This window comes from Pseudophryne corroboree, chromosome 3 (assembly GCF_028390025.1).
Source record: "Pseudophryne corroboree isolate aPseCor3 chromosome 3, aPseCor3.hap2, whole genome shotgun sequence".
Classification (NCBI taxonomy): Eukaryota; Metazoa; Chordata; class Amphibia; order Anura; family Myobatrachidae; genus Pseudophryne; species Pseudophryne corroboree.
Window position 1 is genome coordinate 8,156,878 of NC_086446.1, and position 19,859 is coordinate 8,176,736.

Genomic DNA, 19,859 nt, shown 5'->3' on the forward strand with positions numbered 1-19,859 from the left:
ACTCAGAACATGGAAATGGTTTCTCACCTGTGTGACTTCTCTGATGTGCAACAAGATGTGACTTCTGTGTAAAACTTTTCCCACACTCAGAACATGGAAATGGCTTGTCATCTGTGTGACTTCTCTGATGTGTAACAAGATTTGATTTATCGGTAAAACTTTTCCCACACTCAGAACATGGAAATGGTTTATCACCTGTGTGACTTCTCTGATGTGTAACAAGATATGATTTATAGGTAAAACATTTCCCACACTCAGAACATGGAAATGGTTTCTCACCTGTGTGACTTCTCTGATGTTTAACAAGACGTGAGTTGTATGTAAAACATTTCCCACACTCAGAACATGGAAATGGCTTCTCACCTGTTTGACTTCTCTGATGTGCAACAAGATGTGACTTGTGTGTAAAACATTTCCCACACTCAGAACATGGAAATGGCTTGTCAACTGTGTGACTTCTCTGATGTGTAACAAGATTTGATTTATCAGTAAAACTTTTCCCACACTCAGAACATGGAAATGGTTTATCACCTGTGTGACTTCTCTGATGTGTAACAAGATATGATTTATAGGTAAAACATTTCCCACACTCAGAACATGGAAATGGTTTCTCACCTGTGTGACTTCTCTGATGTTTAACAAGACGTGAGTTGTATGTAAAACATTTCCCACACTCAGAACATGGAAATGGCTTCTCACCTGTGTGACTTCTCTGATGTGCAACAAGATGGGACTTGTGTGTAAAACATTTCCCACACTCACAACATGGAAATGGCCTCTCACCTGTGTGACTTCTCTGATGTGTAACAAGATTTGATTTATCGGTAAAACATTTCCCACACTCAGAACATGGAAATGGTTTCTCACCTGTGTGACTTCTCTGATGTTTAACAAGACGTGAGTTGTATGTAAAACATTTCCCACACTCAGAACATGGAAATGGCTTGTCAACTGTGTGACTTCTCTGATGTGTAACAAGATTTGATTTATCGGTAAAACTTTTCCCACACTCAGAACATGGAAATGGTTTATCACCTGTGTGACTTCTCTGATGTGTAACAAGATATGATTTATAGGTAAAACATTTCCCACACTCAGAACATGGAAATGGTTTCTCACCTGTGTGACTTCTCTGATGTTTAACAAGACGTGAGTTGTATGTAAAACATTTCCCACACTCAGAACATGGAAATGGCTTCTCACCTGTGTGACTTCTCTGATGTGCAACAAGATGTGACTTGTGTGTAAAACATTTCCCACACTCAGAACATGGAAATGGCTTGTCAACTGTGTGACTTCTCTGATGTGTAACAAGATTTGATTTATCGGTAAAACATTTCCCACACTCAGAACATGGAAATGGTTTCTCACCTCCCTTAGCTGGATGATTGGTTATAAGCTGTGCGGTCTGTGTAAAACAGCTGTCATCTATAGAACAGGGAAATATTTTATCTACTGTCAGAGCTGTAGAAGATGACCCAATATCAGTGTTATCAGAACATTCCCTCTGATTAGAGGGACCACATGACACAAGCACATTGTGAGGTACAGGAGGTACGAGTAGGGCAGTAGGGGTTTCTCCAGGAGAATCTTGTGTGATGTCATCATCTTCTATTTTACAACCTGAAGATGAAATTAGATTTTCTTCCGAGATATTCCTTCTGTTACATTCATCTGTTGGGAATAAGTGTACAGAAAATTGAATGTCTCTCCATAATAAAGGTACAATTTATAATATTCCCCAGTGGAGTGCTACTGGGTTCAGATATGGCAAATGAGGGGTCCAATTTCTGATGTCAGACTCAGAGGAATGCTCCTCCAGCCATAATATGGTGGCTCCAGACCTGTAGTGTGATGCATTGTCTTCCTGAAAGAGCCTGCTCCCATCTAAGTGACTGCAGAATGTACCTACTATCAAGCCTCATTCAGAGTCTCTTACACTGCGATATTCTGCCATCTTCACTAGAAATTATACGCCAATGGATCACAAAGATATCTGCCTAGATATAGTACTTCCACTGCAGAAGATAGAAATGTAATGCAAGGTGTGGTGACATGTACTGGGAATGGAAGCTGGTACTTCCTTTTTCTGGCAAATGAACAGGCTGCAGTCAGGGTCACATGCCCTCTGGATTTCTATTACAGCACACAAACCCACAGGTGCGCCACATGTGTGTCATTGATTTGTTTTCTGTAATTGGTTTGTAGTGGTTGGGAAGAGGACAAAACACTGTTGTAGGCGGGGCAACAGATGCCAGCTAGTTGGCCAGTGACTAGACAGCCGAATTGTGTCCAGCTAGAGCGTGGGTCAGCTAGTCTGTGTGCAAAGTCTCAAAGTCTTGCATGCTTCTTGCAGGTATCTCCACAGGCTTTGGCCTGGCAACCACAACTACTCAAATACAGTTTCAGAGTATTCTAGTTCTCCCTGCCTCTTGCGGATAAGAATGTGGCTTCATAGCCCCCACTGGCCTCCAGGCACCCTGGGCTCTAACAGCAGTCCCCACCTGGACTGTCTGTCCACCCTTTATCTTCTGTGTGGGCAGATCCCTTCAGCCCCACACTGAAACAGAAGCTCATCAACACCATCTTTGCTGATACTGCCGCACAATTTACAGTGGCAGAGGAAAGAATTGCCTTATAACAGTGTTTCCCAAACTTTGTTGAATCATCGCACCCTAGTGCTGGACCACCAACCTGAAGCACCTCTGGAAGTGCCTCACGGCACCAAGTTTGGGAACTACTGCCTTAAAATATAATATATAAATCTAAAAATAAGTAATTAAACTGGTATCCGGACTTTAGGTCGTCAGTCACTAGTTTGACGACTGAAGGTCAACAGTAAATAGGTCGACACTGACCGAAAGCTGACACATGTCTAGGTCAACATATATGGAAGGTCGACATGGTCATTAGGTTGACGTGGGCATGGTTGACACACAAAAGGTCAACAAAGTTTTTTTAGTGTTTTTGGGTGGTTTCAGGATATAAGATTGCTGAGTTATTTCTAGAAAGGGAGGAATACATCCCAATTTACTGAGTGAAAATGTGTTTGGTGTGTTTGAAAAAAAGGGAGATTTTGGGGAGAATGGTGTGATACAATAGGTGGAAGATGGGATACTATACGGATAGGTCAATATAAATTTGTTGATTTGGCCACAGAAGGTCCCTGCGATCTGTCTGATTTTGTTTCTGCAGCCTGTATGAGAGCTCATTTGACTGCATGTTGTGGGTTCACAGCAACAGGTTAAAAATGCAAATTCAACACTTGGAATCACCTCTAGACCCTTTGCCTGCTAAATTGATGAAGAAATATAAGTTATGGTAAGAACTTATCGTTGATAACGGTATTTCTCCTATGTCCACAGGTTCAACAGGATAACAATGGGATATGATGGAGCTACAGCGGATTGGCACCAAACGATCATAAGCTTTCAGTCCTCCCAGGATGCAATGGACTCGTCCATATATCCCCGCCCACTGTCTCAGGCAAATCAGTTGTATTCCAAAGCATTTAGGCAGGAGCATCATGTAGAGCCCTATTCAGGCGAGAAGAACACACATTGCACACCCTTCCATGCAAGAGGGAAGAGTTTAGCGAGTATAAAGATCCCCAAATCAGTTGCATCAGGGTGGGATCCCTGTGGAACCTGTGGACATAGGAGAAATACCGTTATCAACGGTAAGTTCTTACCATAACGTATATTTCTTCGGCTGGGTCCACAGATTATCCACAGGATAACAATGGGATTTCTCAAAGCAATTTAGCCCAAAGCAATTTAGTGGTGGGTATACTCCTGATTGGACAGGAGAACCTTGCGCCCGAATTTAGCGTCATGAGAGGCAAAAGTATACAAGGCATAATGTCTAATGAAAGTGTTAATGGAAGACCATGTGGCTGCCTTACATATCTGTTCTGCTGAAGCACCATGTTGTGCTGCCCATGAAGGACCTACCTTACGAGTAGAGTGAGCAAGACATTAGCCGGAACAGGGAGATCAGCTTGAGAATACGCTTCTGAAATCGTCATTCGAAGCCATCTTGCTAGCGTCTGTTTAGTAGCAGGCCATCCTCTCTTGTGAAATCCGTAAAGAATGGAGAGAATCTGTCTTTCTGATGGCACTGGTACGATCCACATAGTTCCTTAATGCCCGAACTACGTCTAGCGACGCTTCTCCCGCAGACAGTCCCGATACCTGAAAACCGGGACTATAATTTCTTCATTAAGGTGGAATTTAGACATCACCTTAGGAAGATACCCAGACCTAGTTCTGAGAACTGCTTTATCTGGATAAAAAAAATCAGAAAAGGAGAACGGCATGACAGCGCTCCTAAATCTGACACTCTTCTAGCTGATGTCATAGTCAGTAGAAAGAAAACTTTAGCAGTCAACAATTTCAGATCCACTTTATTAAGTGGTTCAAACAGAGCAACTTGAAGGGCTTTGAGAACTAGACTTAAGACCCAAGGCACTGCCGGAGGAACAAAAGCCGGTTGAATGCGCAGCATTCCCTGGAAAACAGTACGCACATCCTGTAATTTGACAATTTTCTTTTGGAACCATACAGTCAATGCTGATACTTGCACTCTCAAGGAAGCCACCTTCAAACCCTTATCCATTCCTGCTTGAAGGAAATCTAAGACCCTGAAAACTTGGAAAGATTTTGGGTCTATATTTCCTTTACTGCACCAATGAATATAGGTCTGCCATATTCGGTGATAAATGCGAGCTGAGGAGGGTTTCCTTGCTTTGAGCATTGTTTAAATTACCTGTTGTGAGAATCCTCTTGACTTCAGGATAGAGGTTTCAAGAACCACGCCGTCAACGACAGTCGATCCAGCTGCCTGTGATAACAAGGACACTGCATCAGTAGATCTGGACGTTGAGGGAGCAGAATTGGAGCATCCATTGACATACTTTGCAGATCTGTGTACCAATGCCTTCTGGGCCAAGCCGGAGCTATTAGAATCACGGCACCCTTTTCTTGCTTTATTTTCCACACCACCTTGGGTAGCAAGATGATCGGAGGAAACAGATATGCCAGATGAAAATCCCATTTCATTGATAGAGCGTCCAGAAAGATCGCTCCGGGATCCTTTGTTCTTGACCCGTATGCTGGCACTTTGTTGTTCAGATGGGACGCCATGAGATCTATCTCTGACAAACCCCACTTGTCTACCAGAGTCTGAAAGACTTCCGGGTGTAGAGCATATTCGCTTGCTTGAATGGCGTGTCGACTGAGAAAATCCGCTTCTCAGTTTAGGACTCCCGGAATGAACACTGCGGACAATGCTGGAAGATGGAGTTCTGCCCATTTTAGTATGTGACTTACCTCCTTCATTGCTTTTTTGCTGCGAGTCCCTCCCCGATGGTTGAGGTACGCTACTGCCGTCGCATTGTCTGAGCGGATCTGGACTGGTTTTCCTTGCAAAGTGTCTTTTGCCTGAATCAGTGCCATGTATATGGCCCGATGCTCCAACAGGTTTATTAGCAGGCAACTTTCTTCTGTGGTTCACTGTCCTTGGAACCATAATTTTCCGGACACTGCTCCCCAGCCCTGAATACTGGCATCTGTTGTCAGGATCTCCCAATCGGATATCCAAAAGGGTCTCCCCTTGTCTAGATTGGATGTCTTACTTTTTCTGAAAGTACTATGGTATGTTACTTTATCGTCTGATGTACTCCATTCCATTTGGACAGAATCAGATGCTGCAGAGGTCTTGAGGGGAACTGTGCCTACTCCACCATGTCGAATGTTGAATTGATAATGTTTGACTGTGTAACAACTCCTGAGTCCTTAACTGCACCTTGGATATTTTGTTCCGAGGGAAAAATATTTTCTGCAGACTTGAATCCAATAAAGCCCCCAAGTGAATCATCTGTTGTGATGGAATCAGAGATGACTTTGCCCAATGTATGAGCCATCCGTGGGTCTGTAGACAAGTTATTGTCTGCTGGAGATGGCCCAAGCACAATTCCTGGGACAGTGTCAGGATGAAAATATCGTCGAGGTATGGAAAAATTCTTATCCCCTGCTTTCGGAGATAAGCTGCCATAACCACCATAATCTTGGTAAATATTCTGGAAGCTGTGGCTAACCCAAAGGGTAAGGCCTGGAACTGAAAATGTTGATGGAGGATGGCGAACCTGAGGTAACACTGATGAGACAGTGCTATAGGAACATGCAGGTAAGCATCCTGTATATCTAGGGATACCATGTAATCCCCTGGTTCCATAGATAAAACTATGGAGCGTAAAGTCTCCATGTGGAACCGTGGTACCAAAATGTATTTGTTTAACATTTTGAGATTGAGAATCGTCCGAAACGACCCATTCTGAACCAAAAACAGGATGGAGTAAAAACCCTGTCCCCATTGTGCAGGGGGTACTGGAATAATTAATCCTGACTGAAGCAATTTCTGAACTCCTTCTTGCAGGGCTCTGGCCTTCGCCTCTATCCGTGACGGGCTGGTGCAGAAGAACTTTTGAGGAGGCTGCTTCTTGAAAGGGAAAACATAACCCAGAGATACCACTTCTTGCACCCAGGCATCTGTTGTAGACTGCTGCCATATCTGTGCAAAAGGAAGAAGTCGGCCCCCTACCCTGGGGTCCCCCAGGCGGAGGCCCGCACCATCAGGCTGATGGCTTATCTTCTGGGTTGGAAGCTGGCCCTCTGGTGGCCTAATGCTTCTTTGCCTTACCAAACTTATTGTATTGGGGCTGCTTACGATCACTTTTTCCTTTTGCTTTTCCTTGCGAAATGGCCGAAAAACCGGACCCTTAGGTCTGGGTTATATGTGGCAGGAAACCTGACCTTCTTGGATTCTGCCTCTGATTCCAGAATATCTGTCAATTCCTTACCAAACAGAATATTCCCCACAAAAGGCAAAGATTCCAGAACCTTTTTCAATTCTGAATCAGCTTTCCACGTACGCAGCCAAACTGCTCTGCGAGCAGCTTCTTTTAAGGCTGATACTTTAGAAGCAATAGTACCCATATCTATTGCCGCTTCTTCTAAGAATACTGCAGCCTGTTTCATGTGAGCTATATGGGTAGGTGCTGAAAGCCCGTCTTCCAGTACCTCAGCCCATTCAGCTACTGCTTTTGCCATCCAAGCTGAAGCCATAGCTGGCCTTATGACTACCCCCGACAGTGAAAATATGGTTTTAAAAAACCCATCCACTCTCCTTTCTGTGACATCATTCAATGACGTTGACTGCAAAGGCAATATAAATTTTCGCACTAATCGAATGACATGCGTATCTACCTTAGGAGGCACTTCCCTTTTTAAACAGTTCCCAGTTGGAAAAGGGTAATTGGAATCCCATTTTCTGGGAATTCTATATTTTTATTGGGTGCAGCCCAAGCTTCTTCCATGAGTTTCGTCAGCTGATCTGATCCTGGAAACTCGACCCTAACTGTTTTGGGACGTTTAAACATAGGTGCCTTAGTTTTTAACACTGGCTCTGCTGAATCCTCTAAGGACAGAATAGCCTTCATTGCTCCAATTAATTCAGCTATATCCACTGAGCTGATACCTTCCACCTGTTCTTGATATGATGAAGCAGAGTACATAGAGCTATCATCATCTGATGTATCATCCTGTGTAGCCTGTGAATTTTATGATTTATTTACACCCGGTTTATCAGCTTGCTGTGTATCCTGAGCTGTAGTGGATATACCGTAATAAGGGAGCTGCATGTATGGGTTAATAGTGTATCCTACTGCTGGTATTGAAGCTGTAGGAATTACCAGTTCAGCTATACTGGACACGGTCTGTGCAAACATCGCCCAAGGTGGATCTACCTGCAGTTGAACAGGGATCTGCCTTGCAATCTGCTGAAAATCAAAACAATTTGCACATCATGTGCCAGATCCTGAGAGGATAATCCCGTTTTGCAGGACAAACATGTTATAAGTGTTGGTGTTACTGTCAGTGTAACCTCGTCACTTTTGCCGCTCTTAGACATGATAAATTATCAGCTTTTCACAGTGTACTACACACTTAGTGACTGTAATCACTTTACCTTATTAAAGTGATATCAATCTGACCCCATCCCATGCACCAGCATTGAGATTCAGAAGAAACCACTGACAAACATATATAAAGTCAGCAATCACACTAGCAGTCAGTCACATGTTATATATTAGTCATTTGAGCACAACAGATCCAAACGTATTCAGACGCAATGCGAAGAAAACCACAGTAATGTACAGACTCATATGCAATAGGCACTTAAATGTAACTATTTATACTGACAAAAGTAGAAAGAATTGTAGTGCTGTATAACACGTACTCAGTAGAGTGGGATACAGGGAGACTCACCTCACTTCCAAGATCGATCAATATGTTAGCAAACGCCGAGTGGATCCAGACGATACTAGTGTACACTGTCGCTCCGGGAACTTTAAGTGAACACAGACGCACTGTGCATACAAGCGCACCGGTCATACAGACGCCTGTCCTGCGACTGGGTCTCCTCGCGGTAGAGTTTAGTGTACACAGACGCAGCGGCCTATGCTGCGACCGAGACACCTCGTGGTAGCGTCTGAGACGGAAGTGAGGCAACAGTTCATGGCAGGAGACCGACGGAAACTGGTCATGAACTGGGGGGAGGGGCGAACAGGAGAGCGTCTGACTGCCCATGCTGACATCAACCCTAGGGATCCCAGCCTCATACCATTACTGGCACTTTATGATCCCTAAAGCCTAGCTCTGGAGCATCCGTGGTGGCGGTGCATCAGCTACTGTTTGGTAGTCTCCTCCCAAACCAGTGCGGCTGTGTCCGTATTCGCCTTCTAAGTGGAACCGGTGCCTTACCTTCTCCCCGTGCTCCGGCCACAGCCTGGTAACGTCTGGTGGACCTGCTAGTATATCAGACACAGACGCCCGTCGACACAGTACTTGTACCGTGGGTAAGCGTTGTTGGAGCGACTCTTTCCAATATGCGTTTAAGATGCTGTTAGGAAAGATCACTCAAAAACATAGTTAGACTATTAAAAATATAATAATAAAGCTTAGGGCTGGCAGAACACAGCAGCCCTGTGACCATGGTGTGGCTCCTGCAGCACCAAACAAAAAACTGATTTGCCTGAGCCAGTGGGCGGGGATATATGGACGAGCCCATTGCATCCTGGGAGGACTGAAAGCTTGTGATCTTTGGTGCCAATCCGCTATCGCTCCATCATATCCCATTGTTATCCTGTGGATAACCTGTGGACCCAGCCGGAGAAATAATGAACGAATAGCTCACAACTATCAATTGTCCATATACTAGTTGTCCATTGAAAAAGTGATTTCTTGATCTTCTCCAGCTGGAGATTGTATCGCCCACACCTTTGTCTAAATCTTCATCTGCACAAAGTACCTGCCAGTGTCTCTGTAATATCTTTGTGTCGCCCATCTTTGTAGAACGTAACCACACATCTGCTCCGTCATCTGTCTGAGCTTTTGGGTGGGTGATAAGTATCTGTATCCTACACTTTTGTCTTGTATTTTGAGGGGACGGAGAGGAGAGCAAAGATGAAGTCAGGAGTCACAGCTGGGGGAGGGACTGGACAGAAGGGAGCAGAGCAGGTGGGAGCAGATTGAGGTGACCCATTCCCCTTACTACATTATAAGAACTAAGCAAATATACAATACACAATATATCAGTCAGATTCAGTTTATGTAAATGCAATCAAGTTATTCATGTCAAAATGTATTATTCTTTACTAGGACTATTATTTTAAGTCATGAGTGGAAGGGGAGCTTCAGACACTCCTGAGTGATTACGCTATTGGGGGTGAGAGGGGGTAAGAATGGCTACCGGAGAGCTTTGCAGTCAGTGATTGTCTCTGATAGTGGATAAGCGTTGATGCTCTGCCAAGAGGCCGTGTGGGACAAATAACTTTGGGATTATTTAGACCCGTCACCGGCCCCTTATCCTGGTCACTGCCTCTATACATCACCCCTGCTGAAACGTACGTTGGATCAACGGCAGACTGTCCCGAGCCACGGGACATTACTGGACTCTCTGCTCCTGTTACTGAGTGCCATGCTGTGGTGCAACTTGTCCTTAATCATAAACATTTCACCTTTCCATCTAATACTGGAAATGATCTGTGAGCCCCATATCCTCACATCAGGTGACGGAATACTGCTGCCTCCAGGCTCGCACACAGTGGGCAGTATACGCGTAATGTACTGTTAGCAGAGCTGGGAATGACGCATTTCTGGTGCACAGCGTGAGAACCACAAGATCAGGGCAGCAGCTAAGGTCAGGGGGAGGTCAGTCACACCCACATGAGGGACAGCAGACAAACCTGGCAGCCGGAGCTGATCCGATCAGGGGTATGCATGATCATTCGCTACCAGTTATCCATATATAGCACATACATATTCCTCAGCACTTTACAGAGAATATCCGCTCACTTACCTCAGTCCCAGGGGCTAACAGTCTATATTCCTTACCACATAGGCAAACACATATACACTAGTTGCTCAGCTGGTATAATTTTTGGATTGTGGGAGGAAACCCATAAAAGAACAGGGAGAAAATACAAACTCCATGCAGTAAGGGACTGGAACCCACAACCTCACCTCTGTGATTCAGTAATGCTTGCCATTACACCAACTGTGCTGCTCACTGCTATAACAGGAGAAGGAGAAGAATAGTAACAGATGTCTTCTGATGTATGAGAAAGTGTGGGGTGGAGACTGGTCAGATTTCTGGGCTGACAACACACAGTGACATGATGTGAGGGGAGAGCAGGAGTATAATAGGGGCTGATGGCTCCTGATGTGTGAGATACACCAGAGAGTGCGAGGAGGAGACTGGTCAGATCTCTGGGCTGGTAACATACAGTGACATGATGTGAGGAGGAGAGCAGGAGTATAATAGGGGCTGATATCCCCTGATGTATATGATACACCAGAGAGTGTGGGGAGGAGACTGGTCAGATCTCTGGGCTGGTAACACACGGTGACATGATGTGAGGGGGAGAGCAGGAATATAATAGGGGCTGATGGCTCCTGATGTATGAGATACACCAGAGAGTGTGGGGAGGAGACTGGTCAGATCTCTGGGCTGGTAACACACAGTGACATGATGTGAGGGGGAGAGCAGGAATATAATAGGGGCTGATGGCTCCTGATGTATGAGATACACCAGAGAGTGTGGGGAGGAGACTGGTCAGATCTCTGGGCTGGTAACACACAGTGACATGATGTGAGGGGGAGAGCAGGAGTATAATAGGGGCTGATATCCCCTGATGTATATGATACACCAGAGAGTGTGGGGAGGAGACTGGTCAGATCTCTGGGCTGGTAACATACAGTGACATGATGTGAGAGGAAGAGCAGGAGTATAATAGGGGCTGATATCCCCTGATGTATATGATACACAGAGATGTGGGGAGGAGACTGGTCAGATCTCTGGGCTGGTAACATACAGTGACATGATGTGAGAGGAAGAGCAGGAGTATAATAGGGGCTGATATCCCCTGATGTATATGATACACCAGCGAGTTTGGGGAGGAGACTGGTCAGATCTCTGGGCTGGTAACACACAGTGACATGATGTGAGGGGAGAACAGGAGTATAATAGGGGCTGATGGCTCCTGATGCATATGATACACCAGAGAGTGTCATGAGGAGACTGGTCAGATCTCTGGGATGGTAACATACAGTGACATGATGTGACGGGAGAACAGGAGTATAATAGAGGATGATGGCTCCTGATGTATGAGATACACCAGAGAGTGTGGAGAGGAGACTGGTCAGATCTCTTGGCTGGTAACATACAGTGACATGACGTGAGGGAGAGAGCAGGAGTATAATAGGGGCTGATGTCCCCTGATGTATATGATACACCAGAGAGTGTCGTGAGGAGACTGGTCAGATCTCTGGGCTGGTAACATAGAGTGACATGATGTGAGGGAGAGAGCAGGAGTATAATAGGGGCTGAAGGCTCCTGATGTATGAGATACACCAGAGTGTGTGGGGAGGAGACTGGTCAGATCTCTGGGCTGGTAACACACAGTGATATGACGTGAGGGGGAGCAGGAGTATAATAGGGGCTGAAGGCTCCTGATGTATGAGATACACCAGAGTGTGTGGGGAGGAGAGTGGTCAGATCTCTGGACTGGTAACACAAAATTACATGATGTGAGGGGGAGAGCACGAGTATAATAGGGGCTGATGTCCCCTGATGTATATGATACACCAGAGAGTGTGGGGAGGAGACTGGTCAGATCTCTGGGCTGACAACACACAGTGACATGATGTGAGGGGGAGAGCAGGAGTATAATAGTGGATGATGGCTCCTGATGTATGAGATACACCAGAGAGTGCGGGGAGGAGACTGGTCAGATCTCTGGGCTGGTAACACACAGTGACATGATGTGAAAGGAAGAGCAGGAGTATAATAGGGGCTGATATCCCCTGATGTATATGATACACCAGAGAGTGTGGGGAGGAGACTGGTCAGATCTCTGGGCTCGTAACATACAGTGACATGATGTGAGAGGAAGAGCAGGAGTATAATAGGGGCTGATATCCCCTGATGTATATGATACACAGAGAGTGTGGGGAGGAGACTGGTCAGATCTCTGGGCTGGTAACACACAGTGACATGATGTGAGAGGAAGAGCAGGAGTATAATAGGGGCTGATATCCCCTGATGTATATGATACACCAGCGAGTGTGGGGAGGAGACTGGTCAGATCTCTGGGCTGGTAACACACAGTGACATGATGTGAGGGGAGAACAGGAGTATAATAGGGGCTGATGGCTCCTGATGCATATGATACACCAGAGAGTGTCATGAGGAGACTGGTCAGATCTCTGGGATGGTAACATACAGTGACATGATGTGACGGGAGAACAGGAGTATAATAGAGGATGATGGCTCCTGATGTATGAGATACACCAGAGAGTGTGGAGAGGAGACTGGTCAGATCTCTTGGCTGTAAACATACAGTGACATGACGTGAGGGGGAGAGCAGGAGTATAATAGGGGCTGATGTCCCCTGATGTATATGATACACCAGAGAGTGTCGTGAGGAGACTGGTCAGATCTCTGGGCTGGTAACACACAGTGACATGATGTGAGGGGGAGAGCAGGAGTATAATAGGGGCTGAAGGCTCCTGATGTATGAGATACACCAGAGTGTGTGGGGAGGAGACTGGTCAGATCTCTGGGCAGGTAACACACAGTGATATGACGTGAGGGGGAGCAGGAGTATAATAGGGGCTGAAGGCTCCTGATGTATGAGATACACCAGAGTGTGTGGGGAGGAGAGTGGTCAGATCTCTGGACTGGTAACACAAAATTACATGATGTGAGGGGGAGAGCACGAGTATAATAGGGGCTGATGTCCCCTGATGTATATGATACACCAGAGAGTGTGGGGAGGAGACTGGTCAGATCTCTGGGCTGGTAACCACACAGTGACATGATGTGAGGGGGAGAGCACGAGTATAATAGGGGCTGATCGCTCCTGATGTATGAGATACACCAGAGTGTGTGGGGAGGAGACTGGTCAAATCTCATGACTGGTAACACAAAATTACATGATGTGAGGGGGAGAGCAGGAGTATAATAGGGGCTGATGTCCCCTGATGTATATGATACACCAGAGAGTGTCGTGAGGAGACTGGTCAGATCTCTGGGCTGGTAACACACAGTGACATGATGTGAGGGTGAGAGCAGGAGTATAATAGGGGCTGATGGCTCCTGATGTATGAGATACACCAGAGAGTGGGGGGAGGAGACTGGTCAGTTCTCGGAGCTAGTAACACAGTGACATGATGTAAGGGGAGAGCAGGATTATAATACAGGCTGATGGCTCCTGATGTATGAGATACACCAGAGAGTATGCGGGAAGAGACTGGTCAGATCTCTGGGCTGGTAACACACAGTGACATGATGTGAGGGAGAGAGCAGGAGTATAATAGGGGCTGATGGCTCCTGATGTATAACATACACCATAGAGTGTGGGAAGAAGACTGGTCAGATCTCTGGGCTGGTAACACACGGTGACATGATGTGAGGGGGAGAGCAGGAGTATAATAGGGGCTGATGGCTCCTGATGTATAACATACACCATAGAGAGTGTGGGAAGAAGACTGGTCAGATCTCTGGGCTGATAACACACAGTGACATGATGTGAGGGGGAGAGCAGGAGTATAATAGGGGCTGATGGCTCCTGATGTATGAGATACACCAGAGTGTGTGGGAAGGAGACTGTTCAGATCTCTGGGCTGGTAACACACAGTGACATGATGTGAGGGGGAGAGCAGGAGTATAATAGGGGCTGATGGCTCCTGATGTATGAGATACACCAGAGTGTGTGGGAAGGAGACTGGTCAGATCTCTTGGCTGGTAACACACAGTGACATGATGTGAGGGGGAGAGTAGGAGTATAATGGGGGCTGATGGCTCCTGATGTATGAGATACACCAGAGTGTGTAGGCAGGAGACTGGTCAGATCTCTGGGCTGGTAACACACAGTGACATGATGTGAGGGGGAGAGCAGGACTATAATAGGGACTGATGGCTACTGATGTATGAGATACACTAGAGAGTGTGGGGAGGAGACTGGTCAGTTCTCGGAGCTAGTAACACAGTGACATGATGTGAGGGGAGAGCAGGATTATAATACAGGCTGATGGCTCCTGATGTATGAGATACACTAGAGAGTATGGGGGAAGAGACTGGTCAGATCTCTGGGCTGGTAACACACAATGACATGATGTGAGGATGAGAGCAGGAGTATAATAGGGGCTGATGGCTCCTGATGTATGAGATACACCAGAGAGTGTGGGGAGGAGACTGGTCAGTTCTCGGAGCTAGTAACACAGTGACATGATGTGAGGGGAGAGCAGGATTATAATACAGGCTGATGGCTCCTGATGTATGAGATACACCAGAGAATATGGGGGAAGAGACTGGTCAGATCTCTGGGCTGGTAACACACAGTGACATGATGTGAGGGAGAGAGCAGGAGTATAATAGGGGCTGATGGCTCCTGATGTATAACATACACCATAGAGTGTGGGAAGAAGACTGGTCAGATCTCTGGGCTGGTAACACACAGTGACATGATGTGAGGGGGAGAGCAGGAGTATAATAGGGGCTGATGGCTCCTGATGTATAACATACACCATAGAGAGTGTGGGAAGAAGACTGGTCAGATCTCTGGGCTGATAACACACAGTGACATGATGTGAGGGGGAGAGCAGGAGTATAATAGGGGCTGATGGCTCCTGATGTATGAGATACACCAGAGTGTGTGGGAAGGAGACTGGTCAGATCTCTTGGCTGGTAACACACAGTGGCATGATGTAAGGGGGAGAGCAGGAGTATAATAGGGGCTGATGGCTCCTGATGTATAACATACACCATAGAGAGTGTGGGAAGAAGACTGGTCAGATCTCTGGGCTGATAACACACAGTGACATGATGTGAGGGGGAGAGCAGGAGTATAATAGGGGCTGATGGCTCCTGATGTATGAGATACACCAGAGTGTGTGGGTAGGAGACTGGTCAGATCTCTGGACTGGTAACACAAAATTACATGATGTGAGGGGGAGAGCAGGAGTATAATACGGGCTGATGTCCCCGGATGTATATGATACACCAGAGAGTGTGGGGAGGAGACTGTTCAGATCTCTGGGCTGGTAACACACAGTGACATGATGTGAGGGGGAGAGCAGGAGTATAATAGGGGCTGATGGCTCCTGATGTATGAGATACACCAGAGTGTGTGGGAAGGAGACTGGTCAGATCTCTTGGCTGGTAACACACAGTGACATGATGTGAGGGGGAGAGCAGGAGTATAATAGGGGCTGATGGCTCCTGATGTATGAGATACACCAGAGTGTGTAGGCAGGAGACTGGTCAGATCTCTGGGCTGGTAACACACAGTGACATGATGTGAGGGGGAGAGCAGGAGTATAATAGGGGCTGAGGTCCCCTGATGTATGAGATACACCAGAGAGTGTGGGGAGGAGACAAGTCAGATCTCTGTGCTGGTAACACACAGTGACATGATGTGAGGGGGAGAGCAGGACTATAATAGGGACTGATGGCTACTGATGTATGAGATACACTAGAGAGTGTGGGGAGGAGACTGGTCAGTTCTCGGAGCTAGTAACACAGTGACATGATGTGAGGGAGAGAGCAGGAGTATAACAGGGGCTGATGACTCCTGATGTATGAGATACACCAGAGAGTGTGGGGAGGAGACTGGTCAGATCTCTGGGCTGGTAACACACAGTGATATGACGTGAGGGGGAGCAGGAGTATAATAGGGGCTGATGTCCCCTGATGTATATGATACACCAGAGAGTGTCGTGAGGAGACTGGTCAGATCTCTGGACTGGTAACATACAGTGACATGATGTGAATGGGAGAGCAGGAGTATAATAGGGGCTGATGGCTCTGGACTCCTCCAATGGTCAGATACATATCTCTCATTAGTTTGTACTGACAGAATAGGGTGTAGAATGAGATATTGCTGTAGTGACTGAGGAAGGAGAATATGGGACTCTATTCTGTAATAAAATAGTGGAATGCCCTCCCACGCACAATAAGACTCGCCTCTAGTCTCCAAAACTTTAAGCAATTCCTGAAGGTGAGTTTATCGAATTCTGGAAATGCCCACATAGCTTCATATACTTTACTTTCCAATTACATCCCCACTGTAGAGTCCACACATAACCTCACATGTTTTTACTTTCTTCACTTTCCCATCCTCCCGACACCAGGCCAACATTGCTGTGTAACGATATCATACAGCCCACCAAGGACTTTTGCAATCTGGTGGACCTTTTTGCAATAGTCAACACCTATCGTTGTCTATCAATGCCTACTTCCCTATAGATTGTAAGCTTGAAAGCAGGGCCGTCCTACCTCTATGAATTTCTGTTATTACCTATTCTTGTTATCGGACTGTTTTCACTCGTTTGGTTTTATTTTATCACTGTTTCCAATTGTAAAGAGCAACAGAATTTGATGCGCTATATAAGGAACTGTAAATAAATAAAATAAAGTGTTTATTGCTCACCTGTGCTGATATCTGTAGGGATTTCCTCCTCCTTACACTGCAGATCACCCCTCACATACGTCTCTTCTTCTCCCTCCGTATCTACTGCCTTCATATCAGTCACATACGTCTCTTCTTCTCCATCTATATCTTCTGCCTTCATATCAGTCACATACATCTCTTCTTCTCCCTCTATATCTTCTGCTTTCATATCAGTCACATACGTCTCTTTTTCTCCCTCTATATCTTCTACCTTCATATCAGTCACACACGTCTCTTCTTCTCCCTCTATATCTTCTGCCTTCATATCAGTCACATACATCTCTTCTTCTCCCTCTATATCTTCTGCTTTCATATTAGTCACATACGTCTCTTTTTCTCCCTCTATATCTTCTACCTTCATATCAGTCACATTACTCCTATCTTCACCCTAAATACCAACAATAATGAACACTTTATAATAAGGCTTATTTCATTATTTGATAGTAAACAGTATAATATCAGTGTATAAGACACACACAGCTCCTCTACAGATCACATAGTTACAGTCACTTTGGTATATTGGCGAGACCCTAAATCCCACCTACCTGATCCTCCTGTGGGATCCTGTGACTCTCCTCTGTACAGTCCTGGGAATACAGAGGACGGGGACATCTCTCTGGGGTATCTCTGTTACTATGCCCATCTGTAGGAGACACAAAGTGACTGAGTACATTGTATATATGTGAGTATCAGATGATGTGTGTATATAGGGGCCCCCATACCTGCTTTCCTTTGTACAATACATGACAGTCTCCTCTTACCCAGTGATGTGAGGGGCCGGTGATTCTCCATCATCACGTCCTTGTACAGACCCCTGTGTTCCTCTATATACTCCCGCTCCTGCATGGAGACATAGACAGTGACATCCTGACACCTTATAGAAACCTGACACACACAGTGATACAGTCATCACCCAGACACATCCCCTGGTGTTACTGTATAATATCCCCTTCCCAGCAGTCACCTCTCCAGTCATCACCCAGACACGTCGCCTGGTGTTACTGTATAATGTCCCATTCCCAGCAGCCACCTCTCCAGTCATCACCCAGACACATCCCCTGGTGTTACTGTATAATGCCCCATTCCCAGCAGTCACCTCTCCAGTCATCACCCAGACACATCCCCTGGTGTTACTGTATAATATCCCCTTCCCAGCAGTCACCTCTCCAGTCATCACCCAGACACGTCGCCTGGTGTTACTGTATAATGTCCCATTCCCAGCAGCCACCTCTCCAGTCATCACCCAGACACATCCCCTGGTGTTACTGTATAATGCCCCATTCCCAGCAGTCACCTCTCCAGTCATCACCCAGACACATCCCCTGGTGTTACTGTATAATGTCTCATTCCCAGCAGCCACCTCTCCAGTCATCACCCAGACACATCCCCTGGTGTTACTGTATAATACCCCATTCCCAGCAGTCACCTCTCCAGTCATCACCCAGACACATCCCCTGGTGTTACTGTATAATGTCCCATTCCCAGCAGTCACCTCTCCAGTCATCACCCAGACACATCCCCTGGTGTTACTGTATAATGTCCCATTCCCAGCAGTCACCTCTCCAGTCATCACCCAGACACGTTCCCCGGTGTTACTGTATAATGTCCCATTCCCAGCAGTCACCTCTCCAGTCAGCAGCTGAATGATCTTGTTGGCGAGTTCTAGGATCTTCTGGTTATTGTGTCTCTCATGTATCAGTGAGTGAGGTGGAGGCACCGTGATGGGGCTCTGGGTTCTGCTCAGTCTTCCTGACACACGGGCACAGCTGCTGGGTGTCTCGAACTTACCGGATGTCTTCCTCACTACCGTGTAACCCTGGGTATAGGGGGAGGGACACATCAAATATCATTGTATAAACTTCCATATCTCCTCACCTCCCCAGTCACGTCCCTGTATTATTACTATAGATACAAGTGATGTCACTGTAACACGCCCAGATCCCCACACCTACTCTGTCATGCCCTTGTATTATTATTATTATTATTATAGATATGTGACATCACTGTGACGCTCCAAGATCCCCTCACCTCCCCAGTCATGTCCCTGTATTATTACTATAGATATAACTGATGTCACTGTGACACTCCCAGATCCTCTCACCTCCCTAGTCATGTCACTGTATTACTAAAGATAAAAGTGTACTATAGATATAAGTGGTGTCACTGTGACACTCCCAGAACCCCTCACCTCCCCAATCATGTCACTGTATTACTATAGATATGTGATGTCACTGTGACGCTCCCAGATGCCCTCACCTCCCCAGTCATGTCTCTGTATTATTACTATAGATAAAAGTAATGTCACTGTGATACTCCCAGACCACCTCACCTAACCAGATAACCTCACCTCCCCAGTCATGTCCCTGTATTATTACTATAGATAAAAGTGATGTCACTGTGACGCTCCCAGAGCCCCTCACCTCCCCAGTCATGTCCCTGTATTATTACTATAGATATAAGTGATGTCACTGTGACGCTCCCAGAGCCCCTCACCTCCCTAGTCATGTCCCTGTATTATTACTATAGATAAAAGTGATGTCACAGTGACGTTCCCTGATCCCCTCACCTCCCCAGTCATGTCCCTGTATTATTACTAGAGATATAAGTGATGTCACTATGACACTCCCAAATCCCCTCACCTTCCCAGTCATGTCCCTGTATTATTACTATAGATAATAAGATTTTACTTACCGATAAATCTATTTCTCATAGTCCGTAGTGGATGCTGGGACTCCGTAAGGACCATGGGGAATAGCGGCTCCGCAGGAGACAGGGCACAAAATAAAAG

At 46.1% G+C, this 19,859-nt stretch overlaps 1 protein-coding gene across 1 annotated transcript in view; it reads right to left on the bottom strand.

The window, feature by feature from the left end:
- The window catches only part of LOC135054532 (zinc finger protein 585A-like), a 105,477-nt gene that overhangs the window by 42,299 nt on the left and 43,319 nt on the right, over positions 1-19,859 (bottom strand). The window contains exons 3-7 of the mRNA XM_063957675.1: positions 18,696-18,887; positions 17,833-17,911; positions 17,617-17,714; positions 17,051-17,459; positions 28-1,674 (exon numbers count right to left, since the gene is read on the bottom strand). Of these exons, the coding sequence (XP_063813745.1) occupies positions 28-1,674; positions 17,051-17,459; positions 17,617-17,714; positions 17,833-17,911; positions 18,696-18,887 (2,425 nt within the window). The remainder of the gene's footprint in view (positions 1-27; positions 1,675-17,050; positions 17,460-17,616; positions 17,715-17,832; positions 17,912-18,695; positions 18,888-19,859) is intronic.